The 17,074-nt window shown below is 30.6% G+C and overlaps 1 protein-coding gene across 1 annotated transcript in view; it reads left to right on the forward strand.

Moving 5' to 3' along the window:
- Positions 1-17,074, forward strand: part of LOC127720436 (uncharacterized) — a 30,877-nt gene extending 13,803 nt beyond the window's left edge. Inside the window, exons 6-10 of the mRNA XM_052227027.1 lie at positions 3,584-3,635; positions 4,387-4,499; positions 6,095-6,316; positions 7,853-12,900; positions 16,955-17,074. Of these exons, the coding sequence (XP_052082987.1) occupies positions 3,584-3,635; positions 4,387-4,499; positions 6,095-6,316; positions 7,853-8,061 (596 nt within the window). The 3' untranslated portion in view covers positions 8,062-12,900; positions 16,955-17,074. The remainder of the gene's footprint in view (positions 1-3,583; positions 3,636-4,386; positions 4,500-6,094; positions 6,317-7,852; positions 12,901-16,954) is intronic.

Raw genomic sequence — 17,074 nt, forward strand, 5'->3', positions numbered from 1 at the left:
GGAAGGCTGTAATTGATTTTGGGGGTAATTGCCTCAAAATTTTAGGAATTAGGGGCCAAAAAAGGGGCAAAAAACAAGCATTTTTCTAGTTTCATGACAATAACTTGTGTGTAAGTGTTTGGATATTTCTGAAATTGTACTACAAGGTTCCATATCACAAAGGGAAAGCTGGAATTGAGTTTGTGGGTAATTCCCCGAAACGTTTAGGAATAGGGGGCCAAAAAGGGGCCAAAAATAAGCATTTTTCTAGTTTCCAGACAATAACTTGTGTTCAAGTGTATGGATCTCTCTGAAATTGTACTGCAAGGTACCATACCACAAAGGAAAGGCTGGGATTGAGTTTGGGGGTGATGAATCATAAGGGGGTTCAAAAAATTTGGGGGGGGGGGGGATTTTTTTTTTTCTTTTTTTTTCTTTTTTTCCTTTTTTTTTTCTTTTAAAATTTTCCATTTTAAGTTGGTTATTTCTGATTAATATTTAAAAGCAAATAATAATGATATGGTAGGAGATACACACCAAACAGGATGTGTAAATTATTATATAATAAGTATTGTGCAATAGCAAGAAATTTTCAATTGCACAGTATTGCACAATTGCAAGAAATCTTCAATTGCACAGTATTGCACAATAGCAAGAAATCTTCAATTGCACAGTATTGCGCAATAGCAAGAAATATCCAATAGCACAATATTGCGCAATAGCAAGAAATTGTCAATTGTACAGTATTGCACAATAGCAAGAAATATTCAATTGCACAGTATTGTGCAAAAGAAGATACTTCGTATAAATTGCTTATTTCTTGATCAATTTCAATGGGGTTTTATTCTTGAATTCTTGGGGTTCTTTAATAAGCTGAATTAAACCAAGTATTAAGTTTTTGGATTTTGGGCCCCGTTTTTAAATTGGTCCACATTGAGGTCCAAAGGGTCCAAAATTTAACTTTGTTTGATTTCATCAAAAATTGAATTATTGGGGTTCTTTGATATGCCGAATCTAACCGTGTATTTAGATTCTTAATTTTTGGTTCCGTTTTCAAATTGGTCTACATTAAGGTCAAAAGGGTCCAAAATTAAACTTAGTTTGATTTTAACAAAAATTGAATTTTTAGGGTTCTTTGATATGCTGAATCTAAACATGTATTTAGATTTTAGATTATGGGCCCAGTTTTCAAGTTGGTCCAAATCCGGGTCCAAAATAAAACTTTGTTTGATTTCAACAAAAATTGAATATATGGGGTTCTTTGATATGCTGAATCTAACCATGTATTTAGATTTTTGATTTTTGGGCCCCATTATCAACTTTGTCCACATTGAGGTCAAAAGGGTCCAAAATTAAACTTTGTTTGATTTCATCAAAAATTGAATTCTTGGGGTTCTTTGATATGCTGAATCTAACCATGTATTTAGATTTTTTATTTGTGGACCCGCTATCAAATTGGTTCATATTGAGGTCAAAAGGGTCCAAAATTAAACTTTGTTTGATTTCATCAAAAATTGAATTATTGGGGTTCTTTGATATGCCAAATCTAACCGTGTATTTAGATTTTTCATTTTGGGTCCCGTTTTTAAATTGGTCTACATTAAGGTCCAAAGGGTCCAAAATTAAACTTAGTTTGATTTTAACAAAAATTGAATTCTTGGGGTTCTTTGATATGCTGAATCTTCACATGTGTTTAGATTTTTGATTATGGGCCCAGTTTTCAAGTTGGTCCAAGTTGGGGTCCAAAATTAAACTTTGTTTGATTTCAACAAAAATAGAATATATGGGGTTCTTTGATATGCTGAATCTAAACATGTATTTAGATTTTAGATTTTTGGCCCAGTTTTCAAGTTGGTCCAAATTGGGGTCCAAAATTAAACTTTAATTGTTTGATTTCAACAAAAATTGAATATATGGGGTTCTTTGATATGCTGAATCTTACCATGTATTTAGATTTTTTATTTGTGGGCCTGCTATCAAATTGGTTCATATTGAGGTCAAAAGGGTCCAAAATTAAACTTTGTTTGATTTCATCAAAAATTGAATTATTGGGGTTCTTTGATATGCCAAATCTAACCGTTTATTTAGATTTTTAATTTTGGGTCCCGTTTTTTAAATTGGTCTACATTAAGGTCCAAAGGGTCCAAAATTAAACTTAGTTTGATTTTAACAAAAATTGAATTTTTGGGGTTCTTTGATATGCTGAATCTAAACATGTGTTTAGATTTTTGATTATGGGACCAGTTTTCAAGTTGGTCCAAGTTGGGGTCCAAAATTAAACTTTGTTTGATTTCAACAAAAATTGAATATATGGGGTTCTTTGATATGCTGAATCTAAACATGTATTTAGATTTTAGATTTTTGGCCCAGTTTTCAAGTTGGTCCAAATTGGGGTCCAAAATTAAACTTTGTTTGATTGTAACAAAAATTGAATATATGGGGTTCTTTGATATGCTGAATCTTACCATGTATTTAGATTTTTTATTTTGTGGGCCCACTATCAAATTGGTTCATATTGAGGTCAAAAGGGTCCAAAATTAAACTTTGTTTGATTTCATAAAAAATTGAATTATTGGGGTTCTTTGATATGCCAAATCTAACCGTGTTTTTAGATTTGTAATTTTGGGTCCCGTTTTTTAAATTGGTCTACATTAAGGTCCAAAGGGTCCAAAATTAAACTTAGTTTGATTTTAACAAAAATTGAATTCTTGGGGTACTTTGATATGCTGAATCTAAACATGTGTTTAGATTTTTGATTATGGGACCAGTTTTCAAGTTTGTCCAAGTTGGGGTCCAAAATTAAACTTTGTTTGATTTCAACAAAAATTGAATATATGGGGTTCTTTGATATGCTGAATCTAACCATGTATTTTGATTTTGGGCATTGGACCATAATAGGTAAATTAAAAAAATTGAAATTCTTAGACCACATTCTTTCTGTGTCAGAAACCTATGCTGTGTCAAATATTTAATCACAATCCAAATTCAGAGCTGTATCAAGCTTGAATGTTGTGTCCATACTTGCCCCAACTGTTCAGGGTTCGACCTCTGCGGTCGTATCAAGCTGCGCCCAGCGAAGCATTTTATTCAAATTTGTGCCAAAGTATATAAATTCAATCTTGCATTGCTTTGTTTGCATCAGTATAAATTATTTGCTCCTGTGCCTCACACAGAAATATATACATGCTGATATAAACCTGTGATATAAATTTCATAAAAATCTGGCAAGAATTGTACACATGAGAGCACTTACAATGCAATTTTCCATATAATTAATATTTCCAAGGGGCATAACTCTTTTAAAAATTGTTGTTTGGCACTGATTTTCAAATTGTCCAAGACAATGATGATATAAATCTATGATGTAAGTTTTATAAAAATCTTGCAAGAATTGTACATGTGAGAGCGCTAACAAGACTGGATGGACAGTATTTCTATGTCCCCCTGCAACATGTCGTGCAGGGAACAAATTAAGCAGTGAAAATAAACATTAAAATAGCATATGTTTGCCAGATGAAGCATCAGGCTTTAATCGAAAGAGAAAGACTCTGCTGATTTATAGCATATTCACATCTTTAATATTTTATTGTCTTTTACTTACTAGGTAATAAAACAGTAGATAACAAATCAAAAGATGGCAGCTTTAAAGACAAGCGGTAAGGTACTTTCTATTAAAATCTGTATTGATTGAAAGGTATTAAGAACTGGTATGCATGCATTTTCATTAGCTATTAAACCAAGATTTCCAAGTGGTGAAGATGAATTCATCCCTTCGAAACGTTTACTAACATATATACATAATATTTACAAACTTTCATTACATTCACAGGAACTTTATCAGTAGACCTAAATCCCTGTGTTATATTCAATGAGCATTACTGCGAATAGTTTGAGATAAAGGTTATTATTACATTGGTTGCAATGAATTACCGTGATTTCCCAGTGAAATAAAAAACCGATAATTTCACATTTGAAATAAACTGGGTTATTTCACTCCTCTGACGTCACACAACAATAGGAGGTGTCAAAACGTTGTCGATGATGTCGCATCAAAGCAAATTGTGAATGCGTAGAAAAAGATATAGTTCCTACATTTTCTACTTTAATTCCATTAAAAAGCCCATTGTCAATGTAATAAAAAGAATAACTAATCAAAGAACTCAAATATGGAAAAATTTTCCACTCGTGACCAAACAACACCGAACAACACTGATGAGACAGCAAGCCAACAACAAAAATAAATTATAGATATTGAGGGATCGTCATGCAGTCTTCGCCAAACATTAAAGATATGACACAAGACAATCACTGTCGAGGTTCCTGCCTTGGAACAGGCACATGAATATGTGGCCTGCTGCATATATATCAGGAAATGTATGATAGATATTTTTATTTTTATTTTTTAAGGTGGATAATTACAGGTTGTAGTTTAGGAGCTTTGGTTGTGATATTTGTTATAGTTTGTTGTCGTATCTATCGATATAAAAAAAGTCGTCATAAAGAACCGAGCTTTATAGGAGGTAAGATAGTTTCAGTCTAAAGGAGAGGGTCTGGTAAGGGCTAGTTTTGGCCTAGAATTCGAAGTACATATGATGAAAAAATTTTGACATTTTTTTAACACTTACTTGTCTTCAGTCGATTCAATTAGTTTATGTAAAAGATTTGAACTAATTTGGTCATTAAAGGTTCTCAAATTCAAGCTTAAATATGAAAAATCTATTAAATATGCCATAAAACATTACTTTTCAGATGGTTTTTGTCTAAAATGAAGTGCCACATTCAGGTTCAGTCTCAACCTTTAAATATGTTATGTATTATCATCAAATACAACATTTATTTTAATATTAAGACTGAACACAAATGGGGCCACTTCCATTTTAGACAAAAACTGTCTTGAAATTAGCACATGCTAAAATTGTGAAGATTTCAGTAATATTGCATGACTTTATGATGCTAGCACCTGATGCATGTGTATTGCATTGTCAAAAAACAGCCCATACTTATGGAACAAAAGTATTCTACTTTCCAATAAATAGCTAAAAGTTTACATTTCAACAAATTTGTAAAAATGCTATATTTTGGGGCCAAAAAGGGGTCTTACCGGGCCTACTCCTTTGCATCAATCAAACTTTCTTTCAAATTAATTTTTTTATTAATGATATTTACTACTTTGATTTGAATAAATTCAACTTCTGTCATTCTTGATTAACTCTATTTAATAAACTGAAAGTAAATAGAGATTTTGTTAATTAATTGGTTGCCTTTTGTTAAACTTTTGGAAATATCGAAATTATTTTATTGACATAGAGCATAATCAGAATAGTCATAACTTTGAAGCACTAAACACTATGCAAAAATAGTGACAGCTGACAACAGGAAATTTTTCATCTCTTAAATATACTTTCCTCTGAAGTTTTGCTATTTATTTTTTTAAAAAAATCAAATATCATGTGGCATAGATTGACTTGTATCAGAGTAGATCTCTCTAACTTGGTGTCTATAACTATCTTTGATCGTCTGTTGCATTCATTCAAAAGTTGTCTAGATTTTGGACATTATTCCATTAGGCGCTATCGTTTGTTTTTGATATGATACCCTGTAGATGTCTATTTTTGGTATTTCTGTGCTGTTAGGTTGATTTTTTTTTTGTTTTTACTAACAATTCATAAGGATTATAAGGTATGCATGACAAAAACTGTAAACAGCAACAAACAGTGTGATTAATAGTTTGGTCTACAGGCTGAGAGATTTTCACACCTATTGTTTTATTTGTACGGTACCATATGAGATATCTTAAACTTGCACTAAATTTGAAAAGCTTATGGCTTTCGGGGTATATAACCCAATTTTCGAACCATTAAATTCAGTGAAATTAAAGTTCATAGAAACATTAGATGACTTGAAAGTTTTAACATTATTATTCTATGGTCTTTTTTTTTTTACACTTGTATCTGCCAATTCTAAAAAATTGCAACATGTTTAGTTACATGGTCAGTATAGTGATATTCTCCTTGCTAAGACAAAACATTAAAATAAGAAGCCTGTACTGTAAGCCTGTGTGATCTGATTTACTGCTTATATATTGACAATCAAATTCATATTGCTTGTCTTCCAGATCCCAAAATTACAGATGAAGAAAATGAAATGCCAGAAGTTAATATTACAGAAAATCTTGCAGCAGTTACCCGTCCAGTGATTAAAAAGTCTTCCATTGTAACCATATCTTCCGATTCAGGGGTTTCTTCTGCTCAAACAAACTCCAAAGAATCTATAAGCGCAGATTCTGATAGGTCTTCCAGAAAAGTGGCAGCAGTACATCCATATCACCATAGTGAAGGTAAATTTAATTATTTACAAAATCTAATGCTAAATCAGGACTCAGTGGTCAACATTTTAGGTAAAATTATCCAAATAGACCAATGTTGAGTTCTTTTTTATACAACCGCAAAAAAATTTTTGGGATTGTATGAAGTCGTCGTTGTCTGTGTCGTCGTCCCAAGACACGTTGGTTTCCGGACAATAACTTTAGTTTTAGTGAATGGATCTCTATGAAATTTTTTAAGAAGGTTCAATAATACAAAAGAAAAGTTGGGATTGATTTTGGGGATGATGGTCCCAACCGTTTAGGAATTAGGGGCCCAAAAGGGGCCCAAAACAAAAAAAATTCTAGTTTCAGGATAATAACTTGTGTATAAGTATTTCGATTGCTCTGAAATTGTACAACAATGTTTAATACCACAAGTAGAAGTTTGGGATTCATACTAGGGGTTATGGGGCAAACAGTTTAGGAATTAAGGGCCTAAAAGGGGCCAAAAAAAACAATTTTTGTAGTTTCCGGACAATAACTTGTGTGTAAGTGTATGGATCTCTCTGATATTGTACCATAAGGTTCCATATCACAAAGGAAAGGCTGGGATTGAGTTTGGGGATAATTGCCTCAAACATGTAGGAATTAGGGGCCAAAAAAGGGCCAAAAACATGCATTATTCTAGTTTCCAAACAATAACTTGTGTTAGATGTGTATGGATCTCTCTGAAATTGTGCTACAAGGTTCCATACTACAAAGGAAAGAATTGGATCGAGTCTTGGGGTAATTGCTCCAAGGGGGGATTCCAAAAGTCGCAGGGGGGGGGGGTTCCAATTTTTTTAAGGAATTCATATTTTTTTCACAAATTTTCAAATTTCAAATTTTGTAAAAGTTTCAAGAAGTAATCTTCAATTGCACAGTATTGCGCAATAGATTTGTAAGGTCTTTTACCACATTTATTTTGTGTCAGAAACCTATATTATGTCAAAAATGTTATCACAATCAAAATTCAGACAGTATCAAGCTTGAATATTATATCCAAATTTGCCCCAACTGTTTAGGGTTCAACCTCTGCGGTTGTATCAGGCTGCGCTCAGCAAAGCATTTTATTTATGAATGAGTTATATCACTTGGCTTCATTGAATAATATGTAATAACATAATCATTGTGATATTGGAAATGTACAGGAAAAGGCCTGAATTTGAAATTCGTTTATTATCCTAGCTGTAAAAGCTATAAATACTTTTAAGTATTTATTTTTATTTCGCTTGTTGCGAAAGTGGCAAGACTTAGATGTGCTGTTTTCAGCACCATTGGTGTTGTCAAATTTTATAGTTTGTGCTTAAGAAAATCATTTGGGAAAAAATTAACTCTTTCCGATGATTTTGTTGTGTATGGAAAATATAAAACAGTTATTTTTTCCCCTAAATGTCCTACCACATAGTAGTGAAAAAATTACATACTCTGGAGCCAAATTTCGGTAAAATGAAAATAGAAATATTAATTGTGATGAAATCAAACTTACTGATTTTAGGATTAATGGACCAAAATAATTTTAACTTTCAGACAAAGAATCAAACATTCCATTACTCGAAGACCAAGAGAGGAGGCATCACAGATTGTCTTCTTCATCAGGTGCAATTTTTTTAAACAGACCACAATTTGATCTCGGCCATGCTGACACAGTTCAGGATAATTTTGAACCTCAGTCTCCACTCCATCATAGCTTCCCAACTCTATTCACCAACTCAGAAGGCAACTTGACACAAATATAGTCTTAGTGATCAAATCTTGTGACTCGTGGATTTTGTCAAAATACATCATTGATCAAAATGTGAATTTTTATATGGATTTTTTTATACTGATTGTATATTATCTGTTTGGTTGTGTTTTTTTAAAAAGTGTATAGATAAATTTGTTAATGTTGAAAATGAAATGTGATATAATAGGATTTTATATATAGAGTATCTTAAAACCTGATAGACTATTGCTGATTTATTATATGAGTTGAAGTCATATAAATCATATTAGACTATAAAAAAGGATTTAAGGGCTTCCCATGTTTGTTTTCTCATAGTAATGAGATTATTTTACACATTTTTTTCTTATACAATGATAGGATTGATCCACATCAGTTCCATTAGATAAATAAATCAATATTGCAATTTGAAAATTTACCTCCCTATAAAAGTGAAAGCTGATGTATATTTTTATCTTTAAACCATCTTCATTCAATCTGTATCTCTCTCTATCTTTTTTTTTCCATTAATTTTTTATTTCTTTCTTCTCTTCTTTGATGTTTTCTATTTTCTTTTTAAAACTCCTTTCTAACACACTTATTGCCCTGTGACTCCCTTAACATGTAGGACAGACATTGTTCATTTATTAGAGCTTTTTTCCTAATGCTTGTAGTTAAAGGTTTGGTTGGCTTGCTTGCTTTGTTTGTATAAATGTTTACTCAAGCATTGTTATTAAGATTGACATCTGCAATCAATAGATAGGCAGGACTTCAGCTTGTATACATTATATATCATCCAATAACATTTACAAGTATAAAGTATACAAGCTGAAGCTCCACCTATGTATTGATTGCAGATGTCAATCTTAATTACAATGCTTGAGCAAACATTTATATAAACAAAGCAAGCAAGCCAACCAAAATTTTAAACTACAATCATTAAGAAAATAGCTCTAATTTTTATGTGTTGTTTATGCATTGTACTAGTTTCAGTTGTAATTAAAAACTTGTCCATTTTACATAAAGACTGTCATAATGGAAGGGATACAATATTATTGGAGCATTTTTTTAAGGTTTAGACAGATTCCTGTTGATTAGGATTAAAATTTTTCAAAAGGAGTTGGAGCAGTAAGGGTCATATTTGGCCCCAAATTAGGAGCAATTAAACTTAAAAATTTATCACCAGTTTTTAATTTAAATTTGTCCTCCTCACATGACTAAGGTTAGGAAGATGTTCGAAAAAAAAGAAAAAAAAAGAAGACAATTGTCACATTAGACAAGCTATTATGGCAAAAAAGTATGATGGAATAAGAATATTTTGTAAAATTTCTTGACTTCCCTTGTTTTGCATACAAAAGTATAAGGCAAATCTAGCTTAGAAATTACTTTATATTTCGTGGGACCATGTAAATAGTTAGAAAGCTTCTCTTAGATTATTCTGTTTTAATATGATTGTACATCCTTTTTCAAAAAAAAAATATTTGTTGAAAACTGCGTATATATGTTATCAGCTATTGGCAGATTTCAAGCAACTATTTCAAAAATTTCATTTATAAACAATTGAAACTATGGACCTGAAAAAGCATTGAGATGGTGCATTTCTGGTGTTCACTATAATTTTACATTATAGCATCCATGATTAAGGTGCTTTGTTAGCTTTTAATATATAATCCATGAAGTTTTAATCTGTTATTTGTTTTTTTATACTTGCCAATTTCACCCACTTTAAAAAAATTTAAGGGTAAATATTATTATTTATGCATATATTTGTAAATACTGATCTCAGTCAAATTCATCATAGAAACTTTGTCAGCTGCTGATCTAAAAAGGACATTGTGAAACATATTTAAATTTTTACCAGATGATACACAACACACTACATTTTTAACTGTTGGATATCTATATATATCCATACATTCATGTTGAGACCACTCTTTCTCTCTTTGCAAAATGTTAGACCCTATTATAATTTAGCATTATAATTCAGCTCCTAAAAAATTATACCTTGAGTACCCCGGTAATGAACCAGCTGATTATGATTGCTACTTTTTCAAATGGAAGTAATAGCTGTTTTGTAAAGGTGGTATTTGCTGTTGGCAAATGATCTTAAATGATGATTTTTATGGTGCATTTGAAAATTTAAAAAAAAAATGATTATAATTATTAAACTGATAAAAGATCACTATAATTTGTTGTGATATAAATCTGGCAAATAAAGATTTATTTGTACATATTACACTAATGCTTAACATGCAGATCATTTTATCTAGTTTATTATTTTTTAAACAATTGTAAGGTTTACTTATTAAATTCTGCATATTTATATTACTATGGATTCATTTATTTTTTCGTGGGAACTGATTTTCATAGATTGAGGAAAAGTTGCATTTTAGTGGATATTTGATTTGTGGTTTTAGCTAAGTCTGCTTACAAGCTTGTATGATATTAATACATGAACTTCATTGAACATTTATTTATAGTTTATTTATACCAACGAAAATCCACAAAATTCAATATCCGACAAATAATTATGAAGCCAGGGTCGTTTCTAATTTTTCATCTGCTTCCAACATTTTCAGCAAATTATCTACAGTTAGAACTACACTTCCTTTTGTGGCAACAATGAATTCTATTCCACTTAAGTCTTCGTTTATCTCGTCTTTGAGTGAATTAAGAATAGTAATATTTCACTTGACATCATCCTGTTTGTTTGGCGCTGGTAATACCTACCTTTTATGCCACTTAGTTGACATTTTAAAATCAGATTGCTATTGCAAAAAGGTTAAAAATATCTGAACATTATTAGTACCTCTGATTTTATTCAAATTTTGAGACTTTCAGCTGTGTATATATATTGTATATATTTTTTTTTTAAAGCACTCTTTTCTTAGAAAGACATTCCATTTAACTTATTGTGATATTGTCAATGACATTGATGCATATATTTTATAAGAGCATTTTATAACATTGTTAAGATTTACATAATGTCTTTCATTCATAATATTGTGGTTGGTGCTTGCACAAAGTCAGTGCATGAGTCTTTCATTAGTTCATTGATCTGTTTAGTTGCTATTTATTTTTAACACTTATTTTACAAGGAGTTCATGTAATTCTCATAGATGTTAAGGTCTACAGGTCATAATTAAAATAGCACTCAAATTTTCATATATATAAATATAGTTATAAAAAAAAAAATGTAAGTGTCATTTTTGAGAGATGTAATTTTGTATACCGTATAAAAAACTGTAACAAATTGTTTTGGTTTACATTTTTAAGACGGTTTACTCAGAGATATAGTGTTCCCAAAGTTTTTCTATGCTTGCCATTGAACAGCCTAGTTCTTATACGTAATCACATGGTAAATAACTGAGGGGAAAACAAGTTAAATCAAATTTATAAACATCAATTAAAAGAGTATGAATATAGAGTTGAATGTGTGTTGTAAAACAATTTAGTAGTTTTTATACAAAGATGTTAACCAATAAAACTTTTGTACACAAATCATGTTACACATGGGCATGTAAAAGCAATCTACAATAAATTTACTTTTAAAAAAAGAAACCAATATGTTTTCCTTTCCCAGTGGATATAACCAGTTTTGCAGCTGTCCTGAATATGCATGAAATATTTGCTACTGGACCTTCGATAAACGACAATCAATCAAGTTTGCAGAAGCTTTTATTCAATCATGAAAATGATAATGAAAATTATATTATACCATTGTTTTCTGACTAGTTTTTTTTTTCAATTCATTAATCCCATAAAAAAAAAGTAAATTAACACAAATATATATTTTATCGAGAACAAGTCAAATTGAATTTTGTCGTTATATTAATAATTTATATCAACAAATTTGTATAAAAAAGTTTTAAATGCAAAAGAGTTTCTGCAAAAATAAGTTAATTGATAGTATGTTCATACCAAAAATATAATGTTTTTATTATTCTTTTGCTTTATTTGATTGAGTAATTGTAAGTTCTATTCTTAGTTAAAACTTTGAACATTCACTAGAAATTCGGAATATTAGTGAGTTTTTTTTTGTGAAAATTGATAAAGAAATCAGCTTCCCAAAAGTAAAAAATTTGCATTTTCAATTTTCATAGCATTATTAAATTAAATGTATGCAGCATTAGCTAAAATCATTTTAATTTATTTCACATTTTTGCTCAATGTTCAACAATCACAATAATAGATAAATCAAATATTTCTAAATTTACTGTGATTGATATTCAAACTTTGAGATTAGCCCATGCTTGCAGTGACATAAATGTCAATAAGACCATGCATTCATCTAGAAGGTTGTGAATGTTAGATCAAACAAGTTTTTATACGACCGCAAAAAAATTTTGTGGTCGTATATTGGTATGACGTTGGGGTCGTCGTCGTCGTCGTCGTCCGAAGACACATTGGTTTTCGCACTCTAACTTTAGTTTAAGTGAATGGATCTTTTTGAAATTTGACCATAAGGTTAAATATCACAAAAGGAAGGTTGGGATTGATTTTGGGGGTTATGGTACCAACAGTCAAGGAATTAGGGGCCAAAAATAAGCATTTTCTAGTTTCCAGACAATAACTGTGCAACGGTGTATGGATCTCTCTGAAATTATACTACAAGTTTCCATACCACAAAGGGATGGTTAGGATTTGCTTTGGGGGGTTATGGCTCAAACCGTTTAGGAATTAGGGGCAAAAAAGGGGGAAAAACAAGGTTGTCCTGGTTAATGGACAAATACTTTAGTACAAAACATAATTTAAAGCAGTGTAAGGGAGATAAATCAAATTTATCATTGAAATTATCTCCCTTACACTGCTTTTAAATTATGTATAAAGTAATGGTTAATGAACAATAAAGATAATTTAAAACAGTGTAAGGGAGGTAATCCAAATACAATGTTTTGGTTACTTCCCTTACACTGCTTTTAAATTATGTTTAAAGAAATGTATATTTATAAAGGAAGACCAGTAAAAATATCTGCAAATGTTGCATCTTTTTTTTTTACAAAAAAATCCATTTGAAAGATTTGACACTATATTTTTTATTCTATTATAAAATAGATTAAGTTAGCACTATGGTAAATTTAAATGGGTAATTATGGTTGCCAACTCCATTGGAAATTTGAATTGAGATTATGACCATATCTTGAGGGAAAGAATTTTTTGGGGGAAAAAAGGTGGGAGGGGGGGGGATAAAAAGAAATTGTGGGGGGTCAATTTTTTCTCATTTCAGATTTCAGAAATTAAAAAGAATTATTCTTCAAATATTATTTTTTTTTCAAATTTCAAATATTGAAAAATTTCAAGAAGTAATCTTTAATTGCACAGTATGGCACATTAGATTTTAAAAATCTTTGATCACATTTATTTATTTGTTATGCCGAATCTAACAGAGTATTTAGATTTTTAATTTTGGGTCCAGTTTTCAAATTGGTCTACATTAAGGTCCAAAGGGTCCAAAATTAAACTTTGTTTGATTTTAGCAAAAATTGAATATATGAGGTTCTTTGATATGCTGAATCTAAACATGTATTTAGATTTTTGATTTTTGGCCCAGTTTTCAAGTTGGTCCAAATTGGGGTCCAAAATTAAACTTTGTTTAATTTCAATAAAAATTGAATATATGGGGTTCTTTGATATGCTGAATCTAACTATGTATTTAGATTTTCTATTTGTGGACCCCGTTATCAAATTGGTTCATATTGAGGTCAAAAGGGTCCAAAATTAAACTTTGTTTGATTTCATCTAAAATTGAATTATTGGGGTTCTTTGATATTCCAAATCTAACCGTGTATTTAGATTTTTAATTTTAAGTCCCGTTTTTTAAATTGGTCTACATTAAGGTCCAAAGGGTCCAAAATTAAACTTAGTTTGAATTTAGCAAAAATTGAATTCTTGGGGTTCTCTGATATGCTGAATCTAAACATGTGTTTAGATTTTTGATTATGGGCCCAGTTTTCAAGTTTGTCCAAGTTAGGGTCCAAAATTAAACTTTGTTTGATTTCAACAAAAATTGAATATATGGGGTTCTTTGATATGCTGAATCTAACCATGTATTTTGATTTTGGACATTGGACCATAATAGGTAAATTAAAAAAATTCAAGTTCTTAGACCACATTCTTTCTGTGTCAGAAACCTATGCTGTGTCAAATATTTAATAACAATCCAAATTCAGAGCTGTATCAAGCTATAATGTTGTGTCCATACTTGCCCCAACTGTTCAGGGTTCGACCTCTGCGGTCGTATCAAGCTGCGCCCCAGCGAAGCATTTTATTGTTACTGGTTCTACAAATGTTTATAGGACATAAATCTTGGTTGTGTCTAAAGTGTGTGAGTGAAAGTTATATGTATGATTGAATTGAGTATAGATATTTTAAACATTTGTGGAAATTTTTTTTCATCTTACCACATTTAGATGTACTTGTATTGAGGTATGTTTGTGGCATTTGTCAGTAGACACAATGCATTTCTTTTACCTAAATTTTGACTGATTCTTAGGAAATTAAAGATAACTATCCTTGGCAATACGAAAGCATGTAGTGGCCCAATCGTATTCTGAGCTTATAAAGGGCACTTGATTTGATATACAGCATTTATTTATCATCCTATTTAGATACAGGTTTATTCTTTTTTTCATTGTAAAAACTTGTAATTTTCATTAATATTCTCGAAATGAACTATGTTGGTCGATTTGAAATGGTCTCCATGGTTCCCAAAATGTTAAAGGACCATTCATGGGTCAACTTTGCTAGGCACACATTTTAATTGTTATGTGATGGAACAACTCTATTGAGATTATTATAGAAAATTTTAAGAAAAGTATTAGCATATTAAATGAGAATTGTGAAGTGAACAACCTTTAATTTTTTTTATGAGTTAATTTTACCATCAATTTATAGTAAGTTCTGCTTGAGCATTTTTGAATTTTGTATGTCATAATTTAAACAATATTGATAACTTGCAATGAAAATGTCTAACACATCTGGGACTAAAACATTTTTCTTTGGTCCCAGAACAGATAAATTCTGAAAAAATCCATTTGAACATAAAGCATGCTAGTTAACAGTGTGTGAGTGAAAGTTATATGTATGATTGAATTGAGTATAGATATTTTAAACATTTGTGGAAATTTTTTTTTATCTTACCACATTTAGATGTACTTGTATTGAGGTATGTTTGTGGCATTTGTTAGTAGACACAATGCATTTCTTTTACCTAAATTTTGACTGATTCTTAGGAAATTAAAGATAACTATCCTTGGCAATATGAAAGCATGTAGTGGCCCAATCGTATTCTGAGCTTATAAAGGGCACTTGATTTGATATACAGCATTTATTTATCATCCTATTTAGATACAGGTTTATTCTTTTTTTCATTGTAAAAACTTGTAATTTTCATTAATATTCTCGAAATGAACTATGTTGGTCGATTTGAAATGGTCTCCATGGTTCCCAAAATGTTAAAGGACCATTCATGGGTCAACTTTGCTAGGCACACATTTTAATTGTTATGTGATGGAACAACTCTATTGAGATTATTATAGAAAATTTTAAGAAAAGTATAAGCATATTAAATGAGAATTGGGAAGTGAACAACCTTTAATTTTTTTTATGAGTTAATTTTACCATCAATTTATAGTAAGTTCTGCTTGAGCATTTTTGAATTTTGTATGTCATAATTTAAACAATATTGATAACTTGCAATGAAAATGTCTAACACATCTGGGACTAAAACATTTTTCTTTGGTCCCAGAACAGATAAATTCTGAAAAAATCCATTTGAACATAAGGCATATTGAACAGTATTACAAAAAAAGAGATTTTAACAACAAACACAATATCTTATGGGGAAGGAAATGATCTGTACACAAAACTAATTGTCACTAGTTTGTAAATCATTGCTACTTTAGATTATGAGAACCGTTGGTATTTTATGCATATGTATCATTTAATTGTAATTTATTAAAATACTATTCTATTTCCGAGCCCTATTTTAAAATTAATGGTAGATTAAACCAAAAATAAAAATCTCTAAATATTTATCTTTCTACTAAGAAATGTTTTAAATGGCTTATGAATTAGTTAACTGAGATGTTAATGTCATAGGAAAGCGTTTATATGAAAAATGTATTTTTAACGTTTAAAACATTTCTTTTCAGCTGATATTGAATTTAGATATTACATATTAATAGCAAATAAAATGATATTGGAAAACAGGCTACACCTTTTTAAGCCTTCTCCACTTTTGTATTTCCATCAAGACTGCTGACAGTATATCTTTTGTATAAAATTTGGATTGAACTATGGAATAAGTCATGTACTGTATGAGATTTTATTTATGGCAATAAATTGTTACCATACTTTTTATACGACCGCAAAAAAATTTTGTGGTCGTATATTGGTATGACGTTGGCGTCGTCGTCGTCGTCGTCCGGTGTCGTCGTCCGAATACACATTGGTTTTCGCACTCTAACTTTAGTTTAAGTGAATGGATCTTTTTGAAATTTGACCATAAGGTTAAATACCACAAAAGGAAGGTTGGGATTGATTTTGGGGGTTATGGTACCAACAGTTAAGGAATTAGGGGCCAAAAAGGGGCCAAAAATAAGCATTTTCTAGTTTCCAGACAATAACTGTGGAACGGTGTATGGATCTCTCTGAAATTATACTACAAGTTTCCATACCACAAAGGGATGGTTAGGATTTGCTTTGGGGGGTTATGGCTCAAACCGTTTAGGAATTAGGGGCAAAAAAGGGGGAAAAACAAGGTTGTCCTGGTTAATGGACAAATACTTTAGTACAAAACATAATTTAAAGCAGTGTAAGGGAGATAAATCAAATACATCATTGAAATTATCTCCCTTACACTGCTTTTGAATTATGTATAAAGTAATGGTTAATGAACAATAAAGATAAATTAAAACAGTGTAAGGGAGGTAATCCAAATACAACGTTTTGGTTACTTCCCTTACACTGCTTTTAAATTATGTTTAAAGAAATGCATAATTATAAAGGAAGACCAGTAAAAATATCTGCAAATGTTGCATCTTTTTTTT

Source organism: Mytilus californianus, unplaced genomic scaffold, assembly GCF_021869535.1.
Source record: "Mytilus californianus isolate M0D057914Y unplaced genomic scaffold, xbMytCali1.0.p SCAF_11, whole genome shotgun sequence".
Classification (NCBI taxonomy): Eukaryota; Metazoa; Mollusca; class Bivalvia; order Mytilida; family Mytilidae; genus Mytilus; species Mytilus californianus.